This window comes from Arachis hypogaea, chromosome 4 (assembly GCF_003086295.3).
Source record: "Arachis hypogaea cultivar Tifrunner chromosome 4, arahy.Tifrunner.gnm2.J5K5, whole genome shotgun sequence".
NCBI classification, from domain to species: Eukaryota; Viridiplantae; Streptophyta; class Magnoliopsida; order Fabales; family Fabaceae; genus Arachis; species Arachis hypogaea.
The window spans coordinates 125888061-125915323 of NC_092039.1; the positions used below are offsets into that span (position 1 = coordinate 125888061).

Consider the following 27263-nt stretch of genomic DNA (forward strand, 5'->3'; position numbering starts at 1 on the left):
CAATGAGTCAATGAATCCCAAAGCATACATATAGTGATGGATATTCTTGATTAATGATTTTATGTTTTATCTAACAAACTTGGACGCTTTAAATTAGTAGGGACCTGATAAAAATATCTAACAAATCTCTACACATATATGCACACAATCTTAATTAAGTTCATTCAAGTGATGGCAAAAGAGATAATACAGTAAACTATTTTTCATTGCTCTATATATGTTAATTAAATTATGGAACTAAATTTCAACAAACAACAATAAATCTTGTATAAAGATTTGGAAATTGTTACTGTGGGTAACCGGAGATTAATAATACGGATAGCGTTTGGCGGCCCAAGTGTGTGAGGGAGGAGAACTCCGGAAAGGTCCGCAACTCGGGAGGCTCCGTCCGACTTGTGCTCGAGAGGGAATGGGGGGTGGTACCTGCAAGGACACTCCGATGCCTAAGTTAGCAAGAGTGTAAGCAGGTCTTAGAGAGTATTGGACTTAGAGATACCTGAAGGAGTGTCAGGGTATTTATAGAGGCGAGCCAATAACCACCGTTGGTGTAGTGCCATATCTTTAGGGTGGTAACCGTCCCTATTATCTTGGGGAGGTTAAGATATGGCTTTATGAGGCGGTTAGAGAGATTTTAGGGGCGGTTACTCATTTGAATGAGTGTTTATCTGCCAGCTAATCTCGCATCCGACCTCTTCTGACCAAGTCGTGGTTGATACCGACTTCTTACGTGAAGGCCGGTACTTAGCTAGGCTCTAATCCTTTGGATTAGGCCTTTTAGTTGGACCTGGGCCTTTGTATTGGGCCAGGGTATGAACAGTGCCCCTACTTGAGCCCAAATTTCCTTTAAAGTTTGGGTTCAAGTATTCAACTCGGGTGCGTAGTCGACTTGTTTGAAAGAACACGGATCTTGGGAACCGACGTGATTTTCGCGACTTTTGGTTTCTGACAGTTACGTCAATTCAAGCGTCGTGTCCGTTGAGGGATCATTTAGGGATTGAGGGCTTTGGTAACGGTGCAGTCTCATTAATGACTGCCTCGCTTTTTACCATTATGCCCCTTAGCCTTTTTTTTATAAATACTTTCCCTCTCTTTCCATTTTCCGTTTCTGCAATCTTTCAAACTTTCTCTTTATCTTGTTCGTATTGCATCCTTGTGTTCGAAGACTTATGCCTTTCACCAACCTCCATTTTTGGATAAAGGTTAGTTTTGCTTTTTCCATGTCATGCTTTATGTTTGCATGTTTTGTTTTGAGAGTAGATAGATTGACCTGTAGATTCTAGTTTCGAATCTCTCTTCTTTAGTGGCCGTATTTTTTGATTTTCTTTTTTCTTTTTCCTTTTTGTAGGTTTTCTGCCACTTTCTTCTTTATATAAAAAATGGCTTCTGTAGACATTCTTTCTCAGTGGGTTGACGATACGGTCCTTGGGGAGGAACCGTTGGTTGACGCTGAGTTCATCACCCATCTTCGTACTCATCATAGGCTCTGTACTTCGGATGAGGACGAGCCCAAATATGAACTGATAATCCCGGGTCCTGAAGACCGGGTCTGTTTTGGGAGAGTTGATGAGGCGGCCCCTCACTTTTTCTTTATGTATGAATGCATGATCACCCGTTTGGGTGTTTTTCTTCCTTTCTCAGATTTTGAGATATCCGTTTTGCACCACTGTAAGGTTGCCCCTACTCAACTCCATCCCAATTCTTGGGGTTTCTTGAAGATTTACCAGTTTATAAGCCACGCTCTGGACTTCCCGACTTCCTTGAGAATCTTCTTTTATCTTTTCCATATGACTAAGCCCTTTAGTGGGCTAAATAACAAACAACAATGGGTATCCTTCCGAGCCATTCAAGGTCGGAGGATTTTCACCCTTTTTGACGAATCCTTCCACGACTTCAAAAACTTCTTCTTCAAGGTTCAAGCTGTAGAGGGTCACCACCCCTTTTTTCTGGACGAGCATTCCTCCCCTCGTTTTCCCCTTTACTGGCTGCCAGCCACCCCTTGTGAAAAGATTGGTCTAGATGACCTAGACGAGGTGGAGGCGGCCATTGTGGGGTTTTTCCGAGAAGCATGGGGGAAGGCCCCATACTTAGATACGAGAAAAATCCTTCAGGGGACGTCGACTTTTGTTCAATCTTGCATAGGTAGCGCATGCATTTCCTATTTCCGAGTTGTATTTCACCGACTTGTTTTTTGCCGACTTGTTTTTACCGACTTGTGACTTAATTGTGTCTTTTGTAGATATGGCAAAAAAGAATGCTCAGGAGGCTTACCAAAGGGTCCAGGAAAATAAGGCCAAGTCCCGGACTAGGTCCGGGGGTGGCAAGGCGGTCGTCTCTCCTCCTCCTCCTCCTCCTCCTCCTAGAAATGTCGGTACTCCCTCTCAACCTATTATCATCTCTTCCTCCTCAAGTTTGGCTCGACCACTCCCTTCTGCCCAATTGCTCTCCGAGCCGGAGAAGAAGAAGCGCAAGACTTCAGAGTCTGGCCCTTCTTGGGAAGGTGGTGTTAAGGCGGATGCTCAAGCATTCGTCCGAAAGAACATCTATCCTCTTATAAGTATGGATGATGCTTCTGTTCGGAACCACCTTACCGCTCTGGCCGAGGAGAGCTTTAGGGCGGCGGGAGTTTGTGGCAAACTTTTGGATATCTTCGAGAAGACTCCCCTCAGCTCCTTGGGGACTACCTCAAAGGTTGCGGAGCTGGAGGAGAGGCTTCTTTTGTTTGAAAAGCATCAAGAGGAGTTGAAGGAGGAGAGGGATAAGTTGAGGAAGGAGAGAGACATCCTCCGGGAGAGGGAGAACCAGCTGCGAGCCCAATGTACCATGGAGGTAAATCTAAGGAAGGCAGCCCAGGAGAGTTACCAAAGCCTATTTAAAGATATGGTGGAGGTGAAGAAGGATCTGTTGAACTCTCGGAATGCTTATGCCGACTTGGAGGACTCTATCGCGGATGGCGCCGAGGAGTCTTGGAGAATTTTCCTTGAGCAGGTCAGGGTTATTGCCCCCGACTTGGATCTTTCTCCATTACATCCTGACAAAGTGGTGATTGACGGCGCCATTGTTGATCCTCCTCAACCTGAGGTCCTTTCCGAGTCAGACCTAAAGACTCGGGGGCAGAGGATTACAGAGTCTCCTCCTCACTCGAAAGACGCTCCGAGTTCTTCGACCCTTGCTCCGACTTCCTCTTTGGCTCCTCCTCCCGGTCCTGGTGGTGTTCCTCCTGGTGGTGGTGATTCCTCTACTCCGTCCAAGAAATGACTTCTTTTATTTTTGTGGCTATATGGGGGCCCGGCCTGTGGGTCCCCCCCTTTTTTTTTTTAAACTTCTATTTATTTGCTGGTGGTTGTGAACAATTTGCTTCTGGCCTTTTAAGGCCGTAAACAAAATATTCTGTTTGTTGCCCTTTTTTGGATAAGGGTTTTAAACAAAATAAATGCCCTTTTTTGGATAAGGGTTTTCTAATCGAAGTAGGTGCCCCCTTTTTTTGGATAAGGGTTTGAGTTACTTTGCGCGTGTACATGCTTTTCTGCTTTGAAATATGTTTGATCTTTTCGAAAAAACCTTTTGTTAGCTTGCATTGTTTTCTTGAGCCTTTTTCGTGCAAAGGCTTGTCTGCAAACTTTAATCTTTTTCAGGCTTTCATATCTCTTTTGTTATCCTTTATACTCAACTTTGCTATAGTGAGCTTTTATGACTTAGGTTATTTTTGTGATGCGCTTTTCATCTACTCGGAACTCGGTTTTCTTTTACTCGGAGTTCTTTCGAGTTTGCGTTACTCGGATTTCCCTTCGACTTAAGAGTCGGATAGTTTCCGAGTTTAATACGATCAACTTGTATAACCTCTTTACACCGACTTGTACCTCGTCGTTTCATCCTGACGACCATGTTAGGTCGGTTCATGGGATTTTCACGCTTTGTCGAGCTTAAGTCGGCGCGTTTCGTGGAAAGACTTATAAAAATAGAGGAGGATATTTAAGAGAAACATAGTAATGAAAAAAGATCTTTATTAATCGGGAAGGTACCTTTTGCTACTAAGGGTCTTGACAGCATATATTCCCTTAGCCTCTACTGTGATGCCTCGTTAAAAACCCCTCTCCAGAAAAAACTCTTTTTTGGGAAAAAATCATGAAGCTGGGAAAAGAGTACATCAGGGAGTAGAGTTTACTTTTAACTGTAGTACCTTTTCATATTACAAGCATGCCACGACCTTGGTAACTCAGTGCCATCCAGGTCGGTTACTTTATAATAACCTTTCCCTAACACTTCTTTGATCTTGTATGGCCCTTTCCAATTTGCGGCGAGCTTTCCATCTCCTGACTTGTTGACCCCAATGTCGTTTCTGATTAGGACCAAGTCGTCTACGGCGAATGTTCTTCGAATGACTTTCTTGTTGTATCTGGTAGTCATCCTTTGTTTTAATGCCGCTTCTCTTATTTGGGCGTTCTCTCGGACTTCGGGGAGCAAGTCGAGCTCCTCTTTGTGCCCCTGTACATTTCCGACTTCATCATGGAGAATTACCCTTGGGCTTTGCTCACTGATTTCTACAGGAATCATGGCTTCTACGCCGTATACTAGTCGGAAGGGTGTTTCTCCTGTGGCGGATTGGGGGGTTGTCCTATAAGCCCACAACACTTGAGGGAGCTCTTCAGCCCAAGCTCCCTTTGCTTCCTGTAATCTTTTCTTTAAACCTGCCAGTATGACCTTGTTAGCTGCCTCGGCTTGCCCATTAGCTTGTGGGTGTTCTACCGAGGTGAATTGATGTTTGATTTTCATACTGGCTACCAGGCTTCTGAAGGTGGCGTCGGTGAATTGGGTTCCATTATCTGTGGTGATGGAATAAGGTATCCCATACCTTGTGATGATGTTCTTGTAGAGGAACCTGCGACTTCTTTGAGCGGTGATAGTGGCTAATGGTTCTGCTTCTATCCACTTTGTGAAGTAATCTATTCCCACGATTAAGTATTTAACTTGCCCTGGTGCTTGGGGAAAAGGACCTAACAGATCCATTCCCCATTTTGCGAAAGGCCAGGGGGAAGTTATACTAATGAGCTCTTCTGGCGGAGCCACGTGGAAATTTGCATGCATCTGGCATGGCTGACATTTTTTCACAAAGTCTGTGGCATCTTTCTGCAAGGTCGGCCAATAGAATCCTGCTCGGATCACTTTTCTGGCCAGCGACCTTGCTCCGAGATGGTTTCCGCAGATCCCACTATGTACTTCCTCCAACACCTCGGGGGCTCTTGAGGTCGGTACGCACTTTAGCAATGGCGTTGATATCCCTCTTCTGTAAAGGACATTTCTCACCAATGTATAATGTTGTGCCTCCCTCCGGATCTTTTTAGCTTCCTTCTCCTCTTTGGGGAGGATGTCGAATTTGAGGTATTCGACTAAGGGATTCATCCATCCGAGGTTTAGGCCGACTACCTCAAGCACCTCTTGTTCCTCTTCTGCTTTTGATACCGAGGGCTCTTGGAGGGTTTCTTGAATCAGGCTTCTGTTGTTCCCTCCGGGTTTGGTACTTGCTAACTTGGATAGGGCGTCGGCTCTGCTATTTAGATCCCGAGTTATATGCTTGACCTCGGTTTCCGCAAAGTGCCCTAGGTGTTCCAAGGTTTTTTCCAAGTATTTCTTCATATTGGGGTCCTTTGCCTGATATTCCCCATTTATTTGGGAAGTCACCACTTGTGAGTCGCTGTAGATCGTCACCTTTGTGGCGCCAACTTCTTCTGCTAACTTTAGTCCTGCAATCAAGGCTTCATATTCTGCCTGATTGTTTGAAGCCGGAAAGTCGAATTTTAAGGAAACCTCTATCTGGGTTCCTTTTCCATCTACCAATATTATGCCTGCGCCGCTCCCTGTTTTGTTTGGAGGATCCGTCTACATAGAGTTCCCATGTAGTCAGTTTTTCCTCTTGTTCACCTGCGCATTCTGCAATGAAGTCGGCGAGGCACTGGGCTTTAATTGCAGTCCGAGTTTCGTATCTCAAATCGAACTCGGAGAGCTCTATCGCCCATTGAACCATTCTCCCTGCAACATCCGTCTTTTGGAGGATTTGCTTCATGGGCTTGTTCGTACGAACTCTTATTGTGTGAGCCTGGAAGTAAGGTCGTAGCCTTCGTGAGGCTATCACTAAGGAGTAGGCAAACTTCTCTAGTTTGTGGTACCTTAGCTCAGGACCTTGTAGAACCTTACTGGTGAAATAGACCGGGTGTTGCCCGACCTCGTCTTCTCTGACCAGGGCTGATGAGACAGCCCTGTTTGCGACGGATAGGTATAGGACGAGGTCTTTTCCCGGTTCTGGTCGGGTTAAGATAGGAGGTTGGCTTAAGAAGTTTTTGAACTCTTGGAACGCCTCCTCACATTCCGGAGTCCACTCAAACTGGCACCCCTTCCTTAATAGGGAGAATAATGGAAGGGATTTTAGTGCCGATCCTGCCAAAAATCTGGAGAGGGCTGCAAGTCGGCCATTGAGCTGTTGAACCTCTCTCAAACAAGTCGGGCTTTTCATTTCTAGGATGGCTCTGCATTTGTCGGGATTGGCTTCAATCCCTCTTTGTGTTAGCATGAACCCTAGAAATTTTCCTGCTTCTACTGCGAAGGCGCATTTTGCGGGATTTAGTCTCATCCCATGCAACCTTATAGTGTCGAAGACTTGTGAGAGGTCGGTTAAGAGGTCGACTTCTTGCTTGGTTTTTACTAACATGTCGTCGACGTATACCTCCATTAGGCTCCCTAGATGGGGGGAAAACACTTTGTTCATCAGCCTTTGATACGTGGCTCCTGCATTCTTCAACCCGAATGGCATGACCACGTAGCAGTAGTTGGCTTTCGGTGTGATGAACGATGTTTTCTCCCGGTCGGGTTCATGCATCGGGATTTGATTATACCCCGAGTAGGCATCCATGAACGATAGGTATTGGTACCCTGAGCTGGAGTTCACCAGGGTATCAATACTCGGTAGGGGATAAGGGTCCTTAGGACATGCCTTATTCAAGTCGGTATAGTCGACGCACATTCTCCATTTACCATTTTGTTTTTTGACTAGCACTACATTGGCTAGCCATGTTGGGTATTTGACCTCTCTGATAAAGCCGGCTTCCAGGAGCGCCTGTACTTGCTCTTCTACTATGGAGGCCCTTTCTGGGCCGAGCTTGCGTCTTCTTTGCTGTACAGGTCGGGATCCTGGGTAAACCGAGAGCCTGTGAGACATGAGCTCGGGATCAATCCCGGGCATGTCGGAGGCCTTCCAGGCGAAGAGGTCGGAATTAGCTCTTAGGAGTTCACCCAACCTTTGTTTCAGGGTTTCCCCTAGGTTGGCTCCTATGTAAGTGCTTTTTCCTTCCTCCTCACCGATTTGTATCTCCTCGGTTTTTCCTCCCGGTTGAGGTCATAGCTCTTCTCTGGTCCTTGCACCACCTAATTCTATGGTGTGGACTTCTTTGCCCTTTCCTCTCAGATTCAGGCTTTCGTTGTAGCACTTCCTTGCCAATTTTTGATCCCCCCTCACCGTTGCTATTCCTCCTGGAGTCGGGAATTTCATGCAAAGGTGAGGAGTTGATACCACTGCTCCGAGTCGATTAAGGGTAGTTCTGCCAATTAGGGCATTATAGGCTGACCCTTCATCGATGACTATGAAGTCTATGCTTAGAGTTCTCGATTTTTCCCCTTTTCCAAAGGTGGTGTGAAGGGGTAAAAATCCCAGTGGCTTTATTGGCGTATCCCCTAACCCATATAAGGTGTCGGGGTAAGCTCTCAACTCCTTTTCATCCAACCCTAGCTTGTCGAAGGCGGGCTTGAAAAGGATGTCCGCCGAGCTTCCTTGGTCTACTAGGGTTCTGTGGAGATGGGCGTTGGCTAGGATTATGGTTATCACCACGGGGTCGTCATGCCCGGGGATTATCCCTTGCCCATCCTCTTTTGTGAATGATATAGTGGGGAGGTCGGGTGTCTCATCCCCGACCTGATAGACTCTTTTGAGATGTCTTTTGCGAGAAGATTTGGTGACTCCACCTCCCGCAAACCCTCCTGAGATCATGTGGATGTGCCTCTCAGGGGTCTGTGGTGGCGGATCTCTCCTATCCATGTCATCTCGCTTTCTCTTTCCATGGGCGTCCGACCTCTCCATGAGATATCTATCAAGCCGACCTTCTCTAGCCAGCTTTTCTATCACATTTTTGAGGTCGTAGCAGTCGTTGGTGGAGTGACCATATATCTTATGGTACTCGCAATATTCGCCGCGACTTCCCCCTTTTTTATTTTTAATAGGTCTTGGGGGTGGCAGCCTTTCAGTGTTGCAAATCTCTCTGTATACATCCACTATAGAAGTCTTTAGAGGAGTATAAGAGTGATATTTTCTAGGCCTTTCGAGACCGGGTTCTTCCTTCTTCCTGACTTCCTTTTCCCTCTCCCTAGAGGAGGAAGTAGGCCCAGATCGTGAACTCGGGTCTCTTAGCTTTGCATTCTCTTCCATGTTGATGTACTTTTCAGCCCTTTCTTGTACATCACTTAGAGAAACGGGGTGTCTTTTAGATATGGACTGTGAGAAGGGGCCTTCTCTAAGTCCATTGACTAACCCCATTATTACTGCCTCTGTGGGCAGGTCTTGGATCTCTAAACATGCCTTATTGAATCTTTCCATATAGGCTCGTAAAGACTCTCCGACCTCCTGTTTTATTCCCAGGAGGCTCGGGGCATGTTTAACCTTGTCTTTTTGGATTGAGAACCTCATCAAGAATTTCCTTGAGAGGTCTTCAAAACTGGTGATGGATCTCGGGGGGAGGCTATCGAACCACTTCATCGCTGCTTTTGATAAAGTGGTCGGGAAAGCCTTGCATCTCGTAGCGTCGGAGGCATCGGCTAGATACATCCGACTTTTAAAGTTGCTGAGATGGTGCTTGGGATCTGTGGTTCCATCATAGAGGTCCATATCAGGGCTTTTGAAGTTCCCTGGAACTTTTGCCCTCATTATGTCCTCGCTGAAGGGATCTTCTCCGCCCGGGAGTCGATCTTCCCCTTCATCGCGGGAGTTCTTGAGGGAGGATTCTAGCTGCAAGAGTTTTCTTTCCAACTCTTTTCGCCGTTCCATCTCCTCTTTGAGGTACCTTTCGGTTTCCCTTTGCCTCTCCCGCTCTTGTTCCAATTGTTCCAGGCGGCTATGAACCAATCCCATCAGTTCAGTTACGTGAGGTGGTGCGCCTTTTTCTGATTCACGCCCATCTGAGGAATTTACCTTCGGATTCTTTACTCCGGAGGTGCCCTCTCTGTGTTGATCATTGTCCTCATTGCCATTGCCCATGTCTAGATTCCCTTGTTCAGAATCTGTATCCACATGGCCTTCTTCGTGGGATCTATCCGCCATCGTTTGAGTGATCTCTCGGGTCCCCGGCAACGGCGCCAATGTTACGGTGGGTAACCGGAGATTAATAATACGGATAGCGTTTGGCGGCCCAAGTGTGTGAGGGAGGAGAACTCCGGAAAGGTCCGCAACTCGGGAGGCTCCGTCCGACTTGTGCTCGAGAGGGAATGGGGGGTGGTACCTGCAAGGACACTCCGATGCCTAAGTTAGCAAGAGTGTAAGCAGGTCTTAGAGAGTATTGGACTTAGAGATACCTGAAGGAGTGTCAGGGTATTTATAGAGGCGAGCCAATAACCACCGTTGGTGTAGTGCCATATCTTTAGGGTGGTAACCGTCCCTATTATCTTGGGGAGGTTAAGATATGGCTTTATGAGGCGGTTAGAGAGATTTTAGGGGCGGTTACTCATTTGAATGAGTGTTTATCTGCCAGCTAATCTCGCATCCGACCTCTTCTGACCAAGTCGTGGTTGATACCGACTTCTTACGTGAAGGCCGGTACTTAACTAGGCTCTAATCCTTTGGATTAGGCCTTTTAGTTGGACCTGGGCCTTTGTATTGGGCCAGGGTATGAACAGAAATATAATAAAGCATTATTATTATCCTTTTGGATTTTATTTCTTAGCACAAGAGCTGAAACATCAATTTCATTTAAATTAAAAAGAATTCATAATATAATATAGCTAAAGTAAATAATAATAAGTAGTGGTCTTCTTTGCAAGTCTTCGCCTTTGGCATTTTATATATATGAATAATTCTTCTCTCTTTTTATATATGAATCACTAAAAATAGCATATATTCCTTGTTATTTGTTGATATTCTTTTTAATATAAATGTCGCTGTACTTTGTCAAGTCTTCTATATATACATACGAGTCTATGTTTTGATAGTGGTCCTGCTATATTTTCCCATCAAATTTGACCACTTTGTCGTAACATATTTCTATCATACCTTCAAATTCCACAAGGTATAAATATAAAATAATATACGATTAAAAAAATATTTCATTCAATTTCTATTTATAGTGTCGTGTTGTGTTATACTCTGTCGCACCTTTAACATAATAAAATTCTGTGCGAGTAGTGTGACTTGTTTGTATTAAGGTGCTCAAATTCTACAAGTAGAAAAATGACGAGAGAAGAGGAAAAGTATTCAAATAATTAATATAGTTCAAGGCCTACACTATCCTCAATTAATGATTTTATCCAACAAATTGGGATTAAAGTTTCATTTAACGGTACATATTTAAAGTGCATGTCATCATTATTGGGCAGTCACCATGTCACTGACCAAGTCTTCTAATTTAGATATTACTTTTATGCAAAAGTTTAGGAGACCAGCACTTTTATTGAATTTTGGTTAGCATGTAATCAGTAAAAGAAGGTGAGCAATTGGATAAAATCTCACACCAATCTCACACCATCAAATCATCATTAATGGTTAGTTAATGACTAACAATCACAAAAATTACTGACCCTAGCATTGCTCTTTAGACTTCAACATCTACATGTATAACTGAATCTCCTCCCTACCCTCCATATAAATACACAACAGCGTTGGATATATAATCATGCAAAAAGAAAGAGAAATAAGATAAGCGACAACATATATATTAAAGTAGTTTCCATTAATATAATCAGCATGAAGGTCATTTTTATTGCATATTTAATTACTTTTGGCTTCCATGCCCTTCCTACCCTCTTCAACTCTAGCAGCTCGTGAACTACTAGAAGTCAAAGGTACATAAGACCAGGCTCTTTAACTACTCTCTACTCTTTAAGTAACCGCAAATTTTATTTCTCTTAATTTCTCTTCTACCCAAATTAAAGCATAATACATATAGTGATGGTCTGATGGATATTCTTGATTAATGATTTTAATATTTTATCTAACATACTAGGAAGTTTTAAGAATTATATGGACTTATTAACTTTAGATATAAAATTATGGAAAAGTCTAGAGAGTCAGCAATTTTATTAAAATCCGGCCAGCATGTAAACAGCAAAGAAAAGTGAGTCATTGGATGAAATTTCACACCAATCTCACACCATTAAATCATCATTGATGGCTACAAATCACAGAAGTTACTGGCCTATCATTCCTCTAAAATTATTCATATACAAATTCTACGGTTTTAAGTTTTAATATTATTAATAGTTAATCATCATCTATAAATATCCATGGTATGGTTAAAATGTTCATTTACTAGCTAGCTAGTTTAATTTGGAGCTGTGGTATTGTGAAAGAAAGGGATGCCTTAACAAGTTCAATAATCATTTAGTGTCAAATCCTGAAGAAAATGGATTTCACTGTTATGGTTAATCTCATCTTCTTCTTCATTGCCCAAAAACTTCTTTTACATTAGTTACAACTTACAAGCTTATATAGCTACTACTAAATTAAACATTACGTTTTAAGTACCACAATAATAATCACTATGGTTTAATAGTCCTGATATTTTTATAATCAAAATTGACCGTTTGCCCCCCTAAGATATGTTGATACCCATAATCATACCTTCAAATTCTACAAGGTATAAATATAAAATAAGATTTAAAAAAGTACGTAAAAAAAGTTATAGTTTCATTGAACATTACAGTCATTAGTATATAAGGAATAATCATTATTATAAAGTATGAAAATATGGAGAAGAATCACAACCATTCAATCATCATCACTAGGAAAAGAAACTTCAATTATGGAGTGGAAAAAAAATTTGTGATTAGTATATAAGAATTTGTTGTCGGCAACAGTAGCAATATCTTTAAAATTATTTAGAAATTGACATGTTTTTGGTAAGATGCTCAAATTCCACAGGTAGAAAAATGACATAAGAAGCAGCTAAGAAAATTCTTCAAATAATATCATTCAATCGCAAGCCAACACATACAGGACAAATCAAATATTCTTAATTAATGATTTTATCTAACAATTTGGGATTAAAATTTCATTTGGAAGGAATTAATAATTTCCTCTATTCGTTCCTAAATAACTAATAAGGACGAGAGTTAAACTAAGAAATTAAATTTTTTTTTGTCAATTCTTTAAATTATTTTTATTTTTATTTTAAATTGCAAACTCAATTTTTAAATTTTAAATTTTAATTTTAAACTGTAAGCTTAAAAAGAAAAAGAGTAAAAATAATTTTACAATATTCTATTAGTTATTATTATGATCACTCAATTAATATTCCTTTAGTCAAGTCAATTTACGTTAAAAAGTAAATAAATTAACTAAACTACTAAAGTATCTCTTTAGTCAAGTCAATTTACCACTTAATAATTTAATCAAAGATACAACAATTTGAATAGGACGCATGTGGCTACCCCTATAGTTTCTTAGGGACATTATTTATTTTCCCAACCCTTAGCTTGAAATCTTTTTCTATTTTCGTCGTGTTAGTGTTGCAAGCACTGACCCGGATCCAGACCCAATTCCACAACCCAATCCAAGTGAAGGTTCTGAAGTCTCAAATGAAGGAGTAATAGAAAAAGGCCCAATTAAAAGTGAAAGAGAGAGGAAGGCCCCTGTTTGGGCTAAGGACTACCATATGAGAAAATGAGGGTGAAAATACACTAGGAGTACACTAGGGGTACACTAGGAATGTAGAAGAGTTAGTTACGACGCAATAGGATATAGGAGAAGTGGGAGAAATAGAGTGAAGGCAGAGAATCAGTTATCAGTTTGTTAGAGGTGGAGTCTATTCCCTGGACTCGAAGAAAGAGAGTGCTACTGCTGTAATCGCATTCATAATAATCAATTCTCTATCTCATACCTTCTTTTATTTTTCTAAGTCTTGCTACACTAAATCTGAATTTTGTGTTGTGAATTCCAATCCTAACAGTTAGGCTTTGCAAATTAAAGATTTCCTTTCTTTTAATTTGGTAGGCCTCTTACTTGACTCTTCAAACCTTTGTGACTATAAATACATGATTATTGTGTGGCTCTATGCAAAACCAAAACTTTTCTATATATTATATTCCTAATAATCATAAGATGATGAAGCCCATTTTCGTTGCATTTTTGCTTTTGGCTTCCCTAATCTTCCTTCCTTCCTCAACTCTAGCTGCTCGAATACTAGCACACAATCAACGTAAGAGTTTCTATTAGATGTATAATTACTTCTATATATATAGTTATCTAATATCTTGAATTTTTAAATAAATTAATTAATTAATATGTTTTTATTTGATGTGAAAATAAAAAAATGCTTATGATAATATATATGATATGCTAAGTATGTATTATATGCAAGTGTGAGTGGGAGAAACGTTGTTAATAAAGGTAGGTACAATATTGGATTTGGATGTGATCCTTCGAATCCTAACAAACCTGCTTGTTCTCCGGCCAGGCCGCCATGCAAGGACCCCTACACGCGTAGATGCTCGCCACCACACAATAATTAAGCTCCGACGCGAGAAGCTAATTAAGCCAATTGTTAAAGTTTTTTCAATGCATTAAATAGTAACCTTAATAATAATAGGGTTCGATGGAGGGAATTAAAGAGACTAGCCTTTATTATTATGATTAATTAATGAATAAGTTTGGTATCTTATTGTCAATGATGTGTTATTTCAGTGTTTCAGCAATTTCAAATAGAAATTGATGCAAGTTTTTGTATGTAATGTTTATGGAAATAAAAAGAAACGCATTATATATATTGGCTTATATATGTATGTTATTGATTAATGATTTTATCTAACTAACTAGCTAGCTAGGGACGTTTAAAATGTATGTTATGTATATGTTCCTGAAAATATAAATCCAACGTGTATTTGCTCTACTGATATGGCTATGGTTAACTGGCTATTAGGTAGCGTTTGGTTACTGAGACATAGACACTGAGACATAGACACAGTGGTACACGGTGACACATGTCTGCTGTTTGGTTTGGTGAGACACAGATTTTCGAAGGACATGGGAGGACACGGATGGACACGGAGACACTAAATTTGTGTACCTCCAATTTGGTGAGACACTGAGACACAACTTGTGAGACACTAATTTTTTACTCTTTTACCCTTATTGAGTTTTTAAAATTTGTCTTCTTATCTTCTCAAATCTTTTTTTTTCTCTTTCTCTTTTAGATTCTACAACTAAATTTACTTTTCTATTTTTTTCAAAAGAAAATTTGTACATTTAATTTTTTTATTTATTTAAATTTTGATTAATCTTTGATAAATTCTGAACTTTAATTTTCTATTTTTTTTTTCAAGAATAATTATATATTTAATATTTAAATGATAATTTAAGATGGTATTAGAAGAAATAAAAAATTATTAGAAGAAATAAAAATTTAATGGTGATGGCATGCATTGTTTGGGATAATAGGTGTATTGTAATGGTGGTAAAATTTGTGGTTGAATGAAGGATAATTCAGTCTTTTTTAAATATATGTGTCTTGTTTCTTATTTTTGCCAAACACAATACATAGACACAAATATTTTATGTCCATGTCTTTACTGTCTGTGTTTCTGTGTAATGTCTTATCAAATACATCAACCAAACGGAGCCTTACTTCTTGCATATATAGGGTCGTAGAACCATGCAAGCCATTAATTACAACTTTTGTCCTAAGAGAACTTAGTTATTTCATGATTTTATAAAGTAACTAAATTTTCATATATGAGCCTCTTGACATACGGAAATCCTTATATACGATGAATTATTATTAGGAGCAGATTCTAGTAACAATTTATCATGCATGATACTAACATAAATATAAGACACGATACGATACGAGAGACATGTGTGTGAATTTAAATTTTTTATAAAATATGCGGATACAACATATATATAAAATATAGAGTAGTTTTTAGATAAATTAAAATAATATTTAAACATTTTATTATATTAAAATATAAATTATTTTTTAATTATATAAAATATTTAAAATATATTTTGTTATAATAATTAATAATATATACTATTTCTAAACTCATTTCAAGAATACATATTAAAAATAAGACTGAAGATGCTGATACGTGATGATATTTAGATGTGTTCAAGCGTGTTTGAAAAAGAATTTTTTATTTTTTATTAAGACACAGTTGGATACAGAAAACATGCATATCAGACGAGTATCGATGTATGTCGTATCCGAAATAGGAGGCGACACTATTTATTTATGAATCCCGCTAGGGAGCCAATGGAGTACAATGGGTTAAATTTTTGGCCTAATACAAGAAGTAATCATTTGCTATCGTACAGGTTCGAACATCCATGGTAAAATACTACTAATTTATCAAACACAATACACCATACAAGAAGTAACCATCCGCTATCTGTACAGGTTTGAACATCCATGATAAAATACTACTAATTTTTTAAACACAATACACCCATACTATCCAGAATAACTATCCAAATACTAGGGATAATAAACATCTGATATTATTTTAATTTTAATTTAATTAATTAATTACCCATAATTTAATTTTAATTTAAAATTAACCCCATTGTATACATTGTACGGCACATGTATTGACTTCCTATACTTCCTATTTATCATAATAATAGAATTACTTTAACATTAATGTGGAAATAATGTACACCAAAATTTATTATTTTTATCTAACGCTAAATAATAAATATTAAATTTTAGTAGTATAAAAATAAAATATTAATCTTAAAATATACTAATATTAATAAAAAATGTTGATTATTTGATATTTTTTAATATAAAAAATAAATCCACTCACAATTATGAACTTTTACATATATACACATTAGTTTGTGATTTGTATGAGTTCGTAATTCCGTATATAATAATTTTTATCTATTTAGTAGCTTTGAAATCAGTCATAGAATCATTGTTAATAATATTTATAATAAACAAAAAAAAGAGTGTATTTTAATTCTTTTATTAGAGCTGTCAATTATATATTAAATAGTAGTTATATATTTTACCCGTCTGAATTTTAATTTGTAGTAATAGCTTGAAACATTAATTTCATTTAAAATAAAAAGAATTCATAATATAATATAATAGCTCAATTGAATAAGGAGTGTACTTTAATTTGCAAGTCTTGGTGTTTGTCATTTTATAAGTGCATGACAGATCATTATTATTGCGAAGATAATAATGTTGTCGGTAAATTCCCTTTATTCCATCTCATGTAGGGCCACCTTCTTGGCAGGAATGAACTTAGCTGTAGATAACTTATCAATCTTACTTACTTTGTTGTTGTTAGTGAGTTAAATAGAGTTGGTTGAAATAGAAGAAAGCAAGAGTAGTAATGGGTAGGCCGAAGGAAGATCGTTACTGGAATGAAGTTACAGAACAGGCAGATGGTACGTGGAAGTGCAAGCGGTGTGGAGATCAGTTTAGTAAACATATAAGTGTAACTAGAATTAAAGCCCATGTCGATCGGATCCCAGGGAAAGGTATCTCTCCATGCTCAGCTTCACTTCATGATAATCATCCACAACCACAAACCGCAAATCCAATGGAAGGTAATACAGTAAATTAATAGTTCCAAAAATATAGATTGAAAAGCGGAGAAACATTAATGATTATTTCAGATCTACAAATAGTTATGTATATATGGGTCATTGCTTTAGTTTTGTTTTTTACCCAACTAATGTGTTGACTGGATCTTTTCCTGCCTCATGTTTGTACTGATTAAGGGGATGGTGAAGATCATGATCATGAAATGGTTGATGCCATTTCTGGAGGTTTAACGCAGCATCCAGTTAATGTCATCAGTGAACCCACCAACTACTTGCTGCCGGAAGGTAAGCACCCCTTTTGCTCCTATCAATTCATCATTGCGTTGGATAACCATATTTCTGTTTCTTCCACCGTAATTTCAGAAATCTAATAAATGATATCATTTCTTTTCTAGATCTCAAAAGTGTGTAGGATAAACGACCAAAATCGTATGGGATTTTTGAAACGCGTAAAAAATAATCCTCATTTTTTAAGACAATACAAATGTCTTTAAAATATTGAAAATGCGATAAAAATATTTAAATATTTTAAAAAAGTGTTTTACAAATTGAATTTTAATATAATTATTTTTAAAATATAATTAAAAAATTAAGATAATTTTACCCTTAAGAATATAATTTTAAGCTAACTAGTTTTTTTTTTTTTATTTTTTATCAATAACAAATAATACTTTTAAAAAATTATAGAAATCGAATTTTTATCTAATTTTTTACATACATTTTAAATAGTTATCTAAATATTCCTACAAAATTTTAGATCAAATAATACATACATAGTTTACCAAATACAAAAGTCATTTATTGTAACATCCTACCACACAGAGTCTTATGCTTAAGTCATAAAGTTGAGGTGGTAAGGTATTACGACCTCTAAAAATAAAATATATATAAAAAAATGATATTAATGAAAAGAGATAGTATACTAGGAGCTTTAAAAAATAGGTGAATCAAATTGTAAAATTTAAAACACAACGCTCAGGAATTGTGGATACTTGTGTGAGAAGAAAATTAAAGCTCAAAAGTAAATATATACAGGAACAGAAGGTCAATAATACAAAATAACAAACTCCTAACTCAGCTTGCGAAACCAAGGCTGGCCGGAGAATATTTATATACATATATACACATTCCAAAAATCCAAAATAGATAAATGAAAATCCTAACTCTTCTCAAACCTCTAAGAGGAACAAAATAAACAAGTTATTCGGAGAGAACGCTAAGTACACATATACATAAACTAAACAGCAAAAGAAACCCAGAAATCACTTCGCTTCAGAAATCCAGATGCCTACCGAGGAGCCTTCCGATCTGTATCTGAAAAACAACAATACAGTATAGGGTGAGAGGTTCTCAACATGGTGAAGGTGTCACGCATATAATATATAAGGTCTTGGGAATGCCAGAGACAATCCTAGAACGCTGACACTCAGATTGTAAAACTTAAGTAACTAAAACAGAAACCATGAATCAGGATAGTTTTCTAAGGCTTTCTAAACTTAACAAATTCCTTAAATCCAATTAAACCTTGACTAATACCCTAAATCTCTCTTCCTTCCCTCCCTTCCTCCATCTCTAGTGAAATTGCAAAGACAAACAAACAGACAATAGCAAACACAGGTAGGCTGCAAGAAATACATATAGCAAATATTACAAATAGCATATTATAATCACTTGGGCAATCCCAATTAATGTACAAGTAAGCAATCCAAACAATATGCATATGATGCATGCCTGTCCTACGGCTGATAATATCATCTGTCAGTTAAATAGCTAACTCGACACGTCCTGGTAGCTAACCGTGGACTGAAACACCCATGCAGAGCAAGTGGGTTTGAGTTACAACCCCTTTCCTAACTTCAACTAGTTACTGTACTTAGTACTATACCTTATGTTTAAAAGGATGAAAATGGAGGTTTAGAAGTGAAAATCTGGTTTAAAACACCCAAAATCTAGTTTTGCAGTAAGCAGTGGCCACGCGTGCCCGTGGGCCACGCGCACGCGTGGTGCGAACAGCACGTCACGCGTACGCGTGAGTCATGCGTACGCGTGATCATGCGCATTGGCTTCTCACGCGCACGCATGGCTACTCGCGCGTGCGTCGTTAAAATGTCATGCCACGCGTACGCGTGGATTGACGTTTTCCAAAAATTGGCAGAATGCCCAAAAAGCTGCTACAACCAGTTTTTAGCACCTATATAACACAATTTTATACACCAAACTTCTGTCGTCCATAACTTTCTCTACAAAATTTCGTTTTTCACAAAATTGATATCATTCAAAAGCTTATAAAACCATCTTTCATTTGAAACAAACCACAATTCCATCCAAAATTTGAGGAGTAAGTTGTGGACTTCTAAAATTCACCAAAATTCACTTTTTACCAAATAATGCCTAAACCTCATTTTCACCAAATTCATATTCCTTACCCATAAACCTGCATATTCATAACATCTCAAGCCTCATTTCATTAATACTAACCCCTAAATACATTAATACTCACACCAATACATCATCAAACTCATACATTAATCATAAATCCACCCTTTCCAACCATAAGCTTCCATTTTAACATTCATTAACTCATTTCCTCCATTCATTAATAATCACTCATAAATCACCTTTAACTAATTCAACAAGCCATAATCACCAAATTCCATTAACATATATTAATATCATTATCAACCCTTCATTAGTAATTCCAAGAACATATATTCAACAATATCAACATCTCATGTTCATAATTTCAACACAAGCTCAAGCATTAATTCATCCAACAACATCAGAAAGCTAACCATTGGCTACATTGTACCATTTCAACCTATCCTATAATGTTTTAGCCTAAATTTTCACACAACCGTATATATTAAACGCGTGAAACCTAAATCATACCTTGGCTGCCTTTCTACGTATTTCCCGAGGCAACTCACCAAGGTCACACACACAGCCCCCACAAGTCCAAATTCAATAAAGCTTTAGCGCCAATCTTTCACCAAGCCTCCATTGTACTCAATTATCTTCAACATACACATATACAAGCCTAATTCACATGTATCACGCCCAAATTCAATGCCCAAACTCATATAAATGGAAATTGGCAGAATTTGAATACCCTCACCTTAAATATATCTTGATTAAGCAAAGGCCCACAAGTTCCTCAAGCTAAACTTGAACCTAGAGAACCAAAATCACAAATTTTTAACATGAATTCTTACTAATTTTCAAAAATTGGAGGGATAGAGAGGTTGGAGTGTTAGAGTGACTTATCATAGAAATTGATCCGATAGAATCGTAGAGCTCGACGCGGTGATCGCGTGACCGTAAACAGTACAACGATTGGAACTCGGAACAAGAAGTTATGATGGATTGAATTTTTGACCAAGGGTGCATGGATTAGATTTATGCTATGGAATTCACGTTCAACTGATATTTTTAATTTTTTTATACATTTGTAGTATATTTTTTTATATTATATAATTTTTTTAAATATTTTTGACAAATATTTCACTAATTTTAAATACTAAAAACTAAATTCTAAATCTTAAAAGTATAAGAAAGTATAAAAAAATATACTACAAAAAGTATAAAAAAAATTATAAATATCATTTGAACGTAAATTTCATAGCATAAATCTAATCTATACAATTATTTTAATATACCAACCATTATATCTATATGGAGCCAATGCTAAATCGAATTCAATTAGTTCGATAATACGAGTCTATGAAAAAAATTGCATTTTATAAAGTTTAAAAGTTTTTATTATATGATAGGTTAGTAACGAATACATTAAAAATTTTTATAGTACTTATCATAACAATGTTTAATTTAATAATTGTTATTAAAATTTTAGTTGTACTCATTACAAAATAAATAATTACAATATATAAATATAAAATGAATTGACCGATTTAAAAATAGGATAATCTAATAATATTGAAAGCCATTTAATTTAAAAACGTGATATAAAAAATAAATCCTTCACATACTTACATAATTATGAATTTATAATATGATAAAGTTATTTTAATGCTTGACTTCTAAACACCGAATTATTTATTTAAATAGTTTAATTTTTATCTAACCTAATATAATAAAATATGCTTAAACATTATTACTATTATTATTATTATTATTATTCGAATTGGCTTAATTCAAATTACATACACATAATTCGAATCAGATAGATTCGAACTCCCCATCAATAATTTGAATCGTTTTGGTTCGAACTTCACATTACAATTGATTCGAACTATTCACACTACAAACTCCTTTACTAGTTCGAACAGGGTTGATTCGAACTATTCACACTACAAATTTTTTCACTAATTCGAATAGGATTAATTTGAATTACTAAACTTTTTAATTCCAATAAGTTTGATTCGAATTATATAGAGATATGCTTTTGGTTGATTCATATCTCATTTTTTCATTTAGTTTAATCACATAAATTCTGATTCAAGTTGGCTTAATACTGTTATTTACCTTTTTTTTTCATTTCCCAAACCACCCGATCCCCCCTCCCGTCTAATTTCTCGTTCTCGTGACTTCATATGAAAGGTGAAAAATGAATGACTATGTTCAACTTTCTTACCTTGGATATATATTACCCTAAATTAATTATTGCAGAAAAAATAAAGACAAAAAGAAATATTAATTATTTGTAGAATTATATAATAGAGATTTAATGCTTGAACCAAAATATCTAATTCTCCATAAGATTATACCACGTCTTTTTTTTTATCCTTTGTTTTCAAATTTTATTTTTTATTCTTTGACTGAATGGATTAAAAAATTTGGAGAATTAGAAAAACAGAATAAATTGTATGTAAAATTTAAAGTTTTCAAAAATTCTTGTAATTTTTTGAAATAGTTTTATCATAGTTAAATCATTGGGTTTTTCTAACTCAATGTAATTCCTCTAATAATAATTAAATATGTCATAGAGAATAACTAACTCCTTATTTATGAAAAGATAATTGACCCCTTTATAAAAGTTAAATTCTAGTTATAGTTATCACCCTGTATAAAAAAGTTCGAGTTAAATTCTAAAGCATAAAGAAGAAAGGGAAATGGTGTGTATAAATCTAGATTTAGAAAGTGAATATAAATAGAGTGAAATTTTATTGAGAAGTTTTGATTGATAAATTAAACTTAGCACAATAATTATAGAGAGATATAGTTTAATCTTAATCTCATCATAATTTGATTGGTAAATTAAATTTAGTAGAATATAAAAGTTAGAATCAATAAATGATGTAATTCTAAGTAAGTTTAATATGGGTGAATAGACTTATGTTTTATTTTTATACAAATTTCACGATGAATTAGTTGATATTTTATAAATTCTTAATGTGCGTTTGAAATTTGTTTATGTTTTAATAGGGTTTGCAGTAGTGGCCCCAAGCATCAATGACGGTTTTGTAAGTGATGAGATTAAAAAGTTGAATGAATTGCGGCCTGATCTAATCCATGAAGAAGACGGCATTAAGGGAGAGTTAGAGTGGCTCAAGTCTGAGGGCAAGCAGAGCAAGAAACGAGTTGATGATTGGTTGAATAAACTGCAACAATTGAGAAACAGAGTTGTTGATTGCTTGAATCTTGTGATGGGAGCAGCTCATAATTTTAATGAAAACGTTGCACACTATCTAAGACTTCAAATACCGCAATTAACCGAAGAAGCGAGCAAGCTTAAGAAGGAAAAGCCTGTGGTGTTGTCAAATGAATTTGTTGGTGAATATTTTGAGAAAAATGTTAAGAAGATGTGGGAGCTTGTTGGAGACGAGAAAGTATTGATGATTGGGATACATGGAATGGGAGGGGTGGGTAAAACATGTCTTGCAACTTATATGGAAACCCAAATCATAAGGAAAGGAACCTTTAGCCACGTCATTTGGGTCACCGTGTCCCGCGATTATACCATTTCAAAGCTTCAAGAAGACATCGCTGAAGCAATTGGTGTAAAGCTTGGTGGAAATGAGAGAACAAGAGCTGCACATTTGTCATCCGCATTATCAGAGAAAGGAAAATGGGTGCTTATTTTGGATGATGTTTGGAAATTCATTGATCTGCAAAAGGTGGGAATCCCTCTTGGTAGAATCAATGGCTCTAAATTGATTACAACAAGTCGGTTGAAACATTTGCTTCGACAGATGGATTGCCCCACACTTAATATAATAACAATGCATCCTCTCTCTAACAAGGAAGGTCTGGAGTTATTTCTTTTAAGACTTGGTGAACGTCACAAAACACCTGCTACCTTACCTCCTAAGATATTGGAGATTGCAGGGATTATTGCAAGGGAATGCGGGGGTTTACCGCTTGCAATCAGTGTAATGGCTAGAACCATGAAAGGCGTTGATAGCATTCGTCAGTGGAGACATGCGTTGAATAAACTTGAGAGAGGGGAGATGGGGGGAGAGATGGAAGAAGAGGTATTTCAAGTATTAAAAGCTAGCTATGATAACTTAACACATAAATCCATGCAAAATAGCTTCTTGCATTGTGCATTATACTCTGGCTTAGAGAAGGATGATAAAATGATAATGAAGCTGGTTGACAGTGGAGCCATAAATGGAAGGAGGAGCTTGGATGAAATTTTGGATGAAAGCCATACCATATTCAATGAACTTCAAGACCATTCGTTATTATTATTTTTCCCTCACTTTTGGAGGGTAAAAATGCAGGATTCAATGAGAAAGATTGCATGTCATATATTGAAAGAATCTCAGAGGTTGATAGTTAGATGTGGTAAAAAATTGAGAGGAATACCTCACGTGCAGGAATGGAGTGCTGATTTGGAGTTAGTTTCTTTGGATAAAAATGAGATAGAAGAAATCCCAGCGGGTATATCACCCAAGTGTCCAAGATTATCCACCTTGATTCTGAGTAATAATTGCATCAGTAGCATCCCAGAATGCTTCTTCACACACATGAAATCTCTAGCAATACTTGACCTATCTCAAAATGACAGTTTAACCTCTCTGCCGGATTCCCTGTCGGACTTGACTTGTCTTGTTTCTCTAATGCTTCATGAATGTAAAGCTCTGGCAAAGGTGCCTCCATTGGAAAGGCTTCAAAAATTGTCAACGTTGGTAATTTCATACACTGCAGTTGAGGTAGTTCTAGGCTTGGAAATGCTGACAAACTTGAGATGGCTTGATCTATCATTCAATGGTAAGTTGAGGTTGGAAACAGGGAGCGTGCTGCGTGGTCTGACCAATTTGCAATATCTGGATCTCTTCGACGCAACTCTGTCAAATTTGGAAATAGAGGATGTACAAGGGCTGACCACTCTTGAATATTTTGTGGTCGGCTTTTATGACTGCAAAAGCTATAACAATTTTGTGACAGGTATATGCAACGGTTCTGTACCCAAATCTTATCTTCTCTATTTGGATAGTATCGAGTATAACGATGAGATTATTGAATCTTATGATCATATTGGTCCAAGTGGTGACCACCAGCGAATTGTACATTTATTATATGGCAAAGAATCCCCTCATTTGCTGCCAAATGATCTTACCAATCTCTACATTCATTATAATGCACGATGGGAAAGCTTATGCGATGCTCTGTCAAATAATGCTCCTCCTTCTTTGAAGAACATTGTAATTGGGACATGCACACAAATGAAGAGCGTGTTTTGTTCATTTGGTAATTGTTCCTTTTGCAGTAATCTCAAAAACCTTCAATCCTTGCAGCTTTACGGTTTGGAGAGCTTAACAGTCATTTGTAAAGAAGATGTTGGTGCTACTGATACAACAGCACAATCTCTCAAATCAAATGCCGTCTTCTCTCAACTCAGGCACTTGGAGATCCGTGATTGCGATGGGATAGAAACGTTGGTAACAGCAGGGTTATTGCCCCAACTTCAAAACCTGCAGACATTAATTGTAGAGAGTTGTGAATCATTGAGAGAAATATTTGCAGCGAGCAGCAGTGGTGCTAATAGTAATGATGCTGCTTCCCCCATTACACTCCCCAACTTAACCTCACTCTACTTCTCTGACTTGCCAATGTTAGAGACTCTGTGCAAAGGAATTATAATCTCTCAATCATTCCCGAAATTACAGATCCGTGACTGTCCCAAGTTAGAAAGTCGCTTTCCATTTGAAGTCTCGTCATCAGTTACATGATCTTGCACATTACTTTTTATGAGTGTAATTTCACACCTCTTCACCTTTTATTTTCTATCTTCACAGGTTTCATGTCATGATTATATATTCATTTACATACTACCAACTAATTTATTGCACGTTTATTCTCTAACAATAATTATGACCTCTATTATTGGTTATCCTCCTAAAAATAAAATAATAAAAACACAAGATACAGCGTATGCTTGTTAAAAACAGTGATGATAATAATTTAATTTCCTTGATACTGATACTAATATATTTTAATTATATATTATTCTATCGATAAAAATAAATATCTTTTACACAAAACTTAAATAGTTAACGTAAAAACAAATGTATCTAATTAAATGATAAGATATTTTAAATGCTTTATTTTGCCTTAATATGTTAGTTAACGCAATCTAATTAAGATAATTAGTTAAATTATAATTGATTTTAAAGTTGCCAAATTAGGACATAAGTGATGACCTCTTATTTTATACTCAATAATAATCAAAGAAACGATAGTGAAGAGGTCTGAAACAATTTCTAAGAACCTGCATATTTAATAAAACTAGTTTAATCATATATATATTATCATTCAAAATGGTGATGGTGATTTGAGTTTAGAGTCATTTTAGGGTTGAGTTTTGGGGAAGGGAGAGGACTGTATGTGTGGCTGTGAGGTGAGAAAATATGAGTTAAAAAAGCTAATTGGCTAATACTAGAGAAATGAATTTAATGCCATATCATCTATTTTATAAGTCAATTTGGTGTTTTTCATTAACAGAAATTGAAATAATTGATGTCCAATTATTTTTGTCAAATTTTAAAATATTTTAAAAATTATTTTATCATTGACATCCTTTAAGATTATTTTTGTGAGCACCAAAATATTTCTGGTACCCGATTTGGCCGATTTGATAATTTTATTCATCATATATGAAAACCATATCAATAATAGTAGCAATGTCTTTTTGACACATATGATACTCGTGCTTTTAAATTCCATAGAAAATTATTGAATTGTAAAATTTCTACACAAATTATGAAAGTCAAGATCATGAGTATAGGAGAGAACAAAATACGAAGACACGAGATTCAAACAAATTAAATCGAACAGCAGGAAATTAAATGACAAAAATACAATGCAAACATTTGAATACAATCAATTTCCTTTGGGAGGTAGCTACAATTCCAATCTCTACTAAACCTTGGAGCTATACTATCCGAATGCCTATAATTATCGACAAATACCAGAGGTTCTGAATATTCATCACAACATTGTAAAAAGAAGAACTAAAATTCTTCTTTTGGTTTGAAATCAATAAAAATGATTAGAGATTATAAGTGATATAAGTGGAGTATGATGAAATTTCAAGAAAATTAAAGAATATTATTGAACTTAAACTTAATCTAGAATTAAGTATGATGTAAATAGTTCTTATTAAGTTAGAAGACTCATGAAATTTTTCGCAAGTTGTCTAAGTTGTATAGTCAAAATTTTAGCCAAAATTTACTACTTGAAAATAAGTTAGTTTAGTTGTAATTTTTTATTTAGTCAAAGAATGAATTGTTACCTAAGTTATATTTATCAACTTGTCGTACAATTTGATAAAGATAAATGTAAAAAAAGACTTTAATACATACACTTATATAATTTATACACAACTTGATCAACTTATAAACTAAATAAATCTCCACAAAATACTATATATAGGAGGTTAAGGCATTTGCTAATGTATGTCATGTTTTACATAGAATTAATGAATAAAACTTAGAGAAAAAAGTAGTAAGATCTCTCATATATATAATCTCTTTATAAGAATTTCTATAATATGTAAGAGAGTATTATAGACTTCTCTATGTATTGTGAGAGATTGTAATTTCACCACTTTATTATATTATTTTACTATTATCTAAATTCTTGTTCACTTCTTCTCGTTCACAAATTTTAGTTGTATTATTTTATTCTCGAAAATATTTAGTAACTAAAGAAAATTAGTTAAAAAAAGTCATAACTTACCTTATTTAATTAGTATTAATTAATTATTACGACAATTAATGAATGCTAAATAAAATAAATTTTGGCTATTTTTTTTTGTTCTCTAACATTACCGTTTTATCCCTATTAACTCTGTACTTAACAAACATTAATTAAAAAAGAAGCTAAACGTGATACTCAATTACGGCTCCTCTTATGTGCCCCGGTGGTTATAACTGAGATCTACATCCAACAATTTGTGAATATATACAAGATGGTGAATTCCAATATCTTTAGCTGTAGATATAAAATAATAAAATTTATATTCATATACAGTCCACAGTATTAAGTTTTGACTTTT

General features: G+C 36.3%; 1 protein-coding gene across 6 annotated transcripts; it reads left to right on the forward strand.

Moving 5' to 3' along the window:
- Positions 1-10888: 10888 nt before the first annotated feature.
- On the forward strand, positions 10889-25075 carry LOC112798012 (putative disease resistance protein At4g10780). 6 transcript variants are annotated; one of them, XM_072233962.1, is made up of 5 exons: positions 10889-11088; positions 14163-14341; positions 16543-16804; positions 16979-17086; positions 22184-25075. In XM_072233962.1, the coding sequence occupies exons 3-5, from the start codon at positions 16588-16590 to the stop codon at positions 24934-24936; spliced, it is 3078 nt and encodes a 1025-aa protein (XP_072090063.1). In that variant the 5' UTR covers positions 10889-11088; positions 14163-14341; positions 16543-16587; the 3' UTR covers positions 24937-25075. The 6 variants fall into 6 exon arrangements, with proteins under 6 accessions (XP_072090063.1, XP_072090062.1, XP_072090065.1 ...); XM_072233961.1 differs by having other exon boundaries at positions 10916-11088; positions 14163-14319; XM_072233964.1 differs by having other exon boundaries at positions 10920-11088; positions 13701-14319.
- The last annotated feature ends 2188 nt before the right edge of the window (positions 25076-27263 follow it).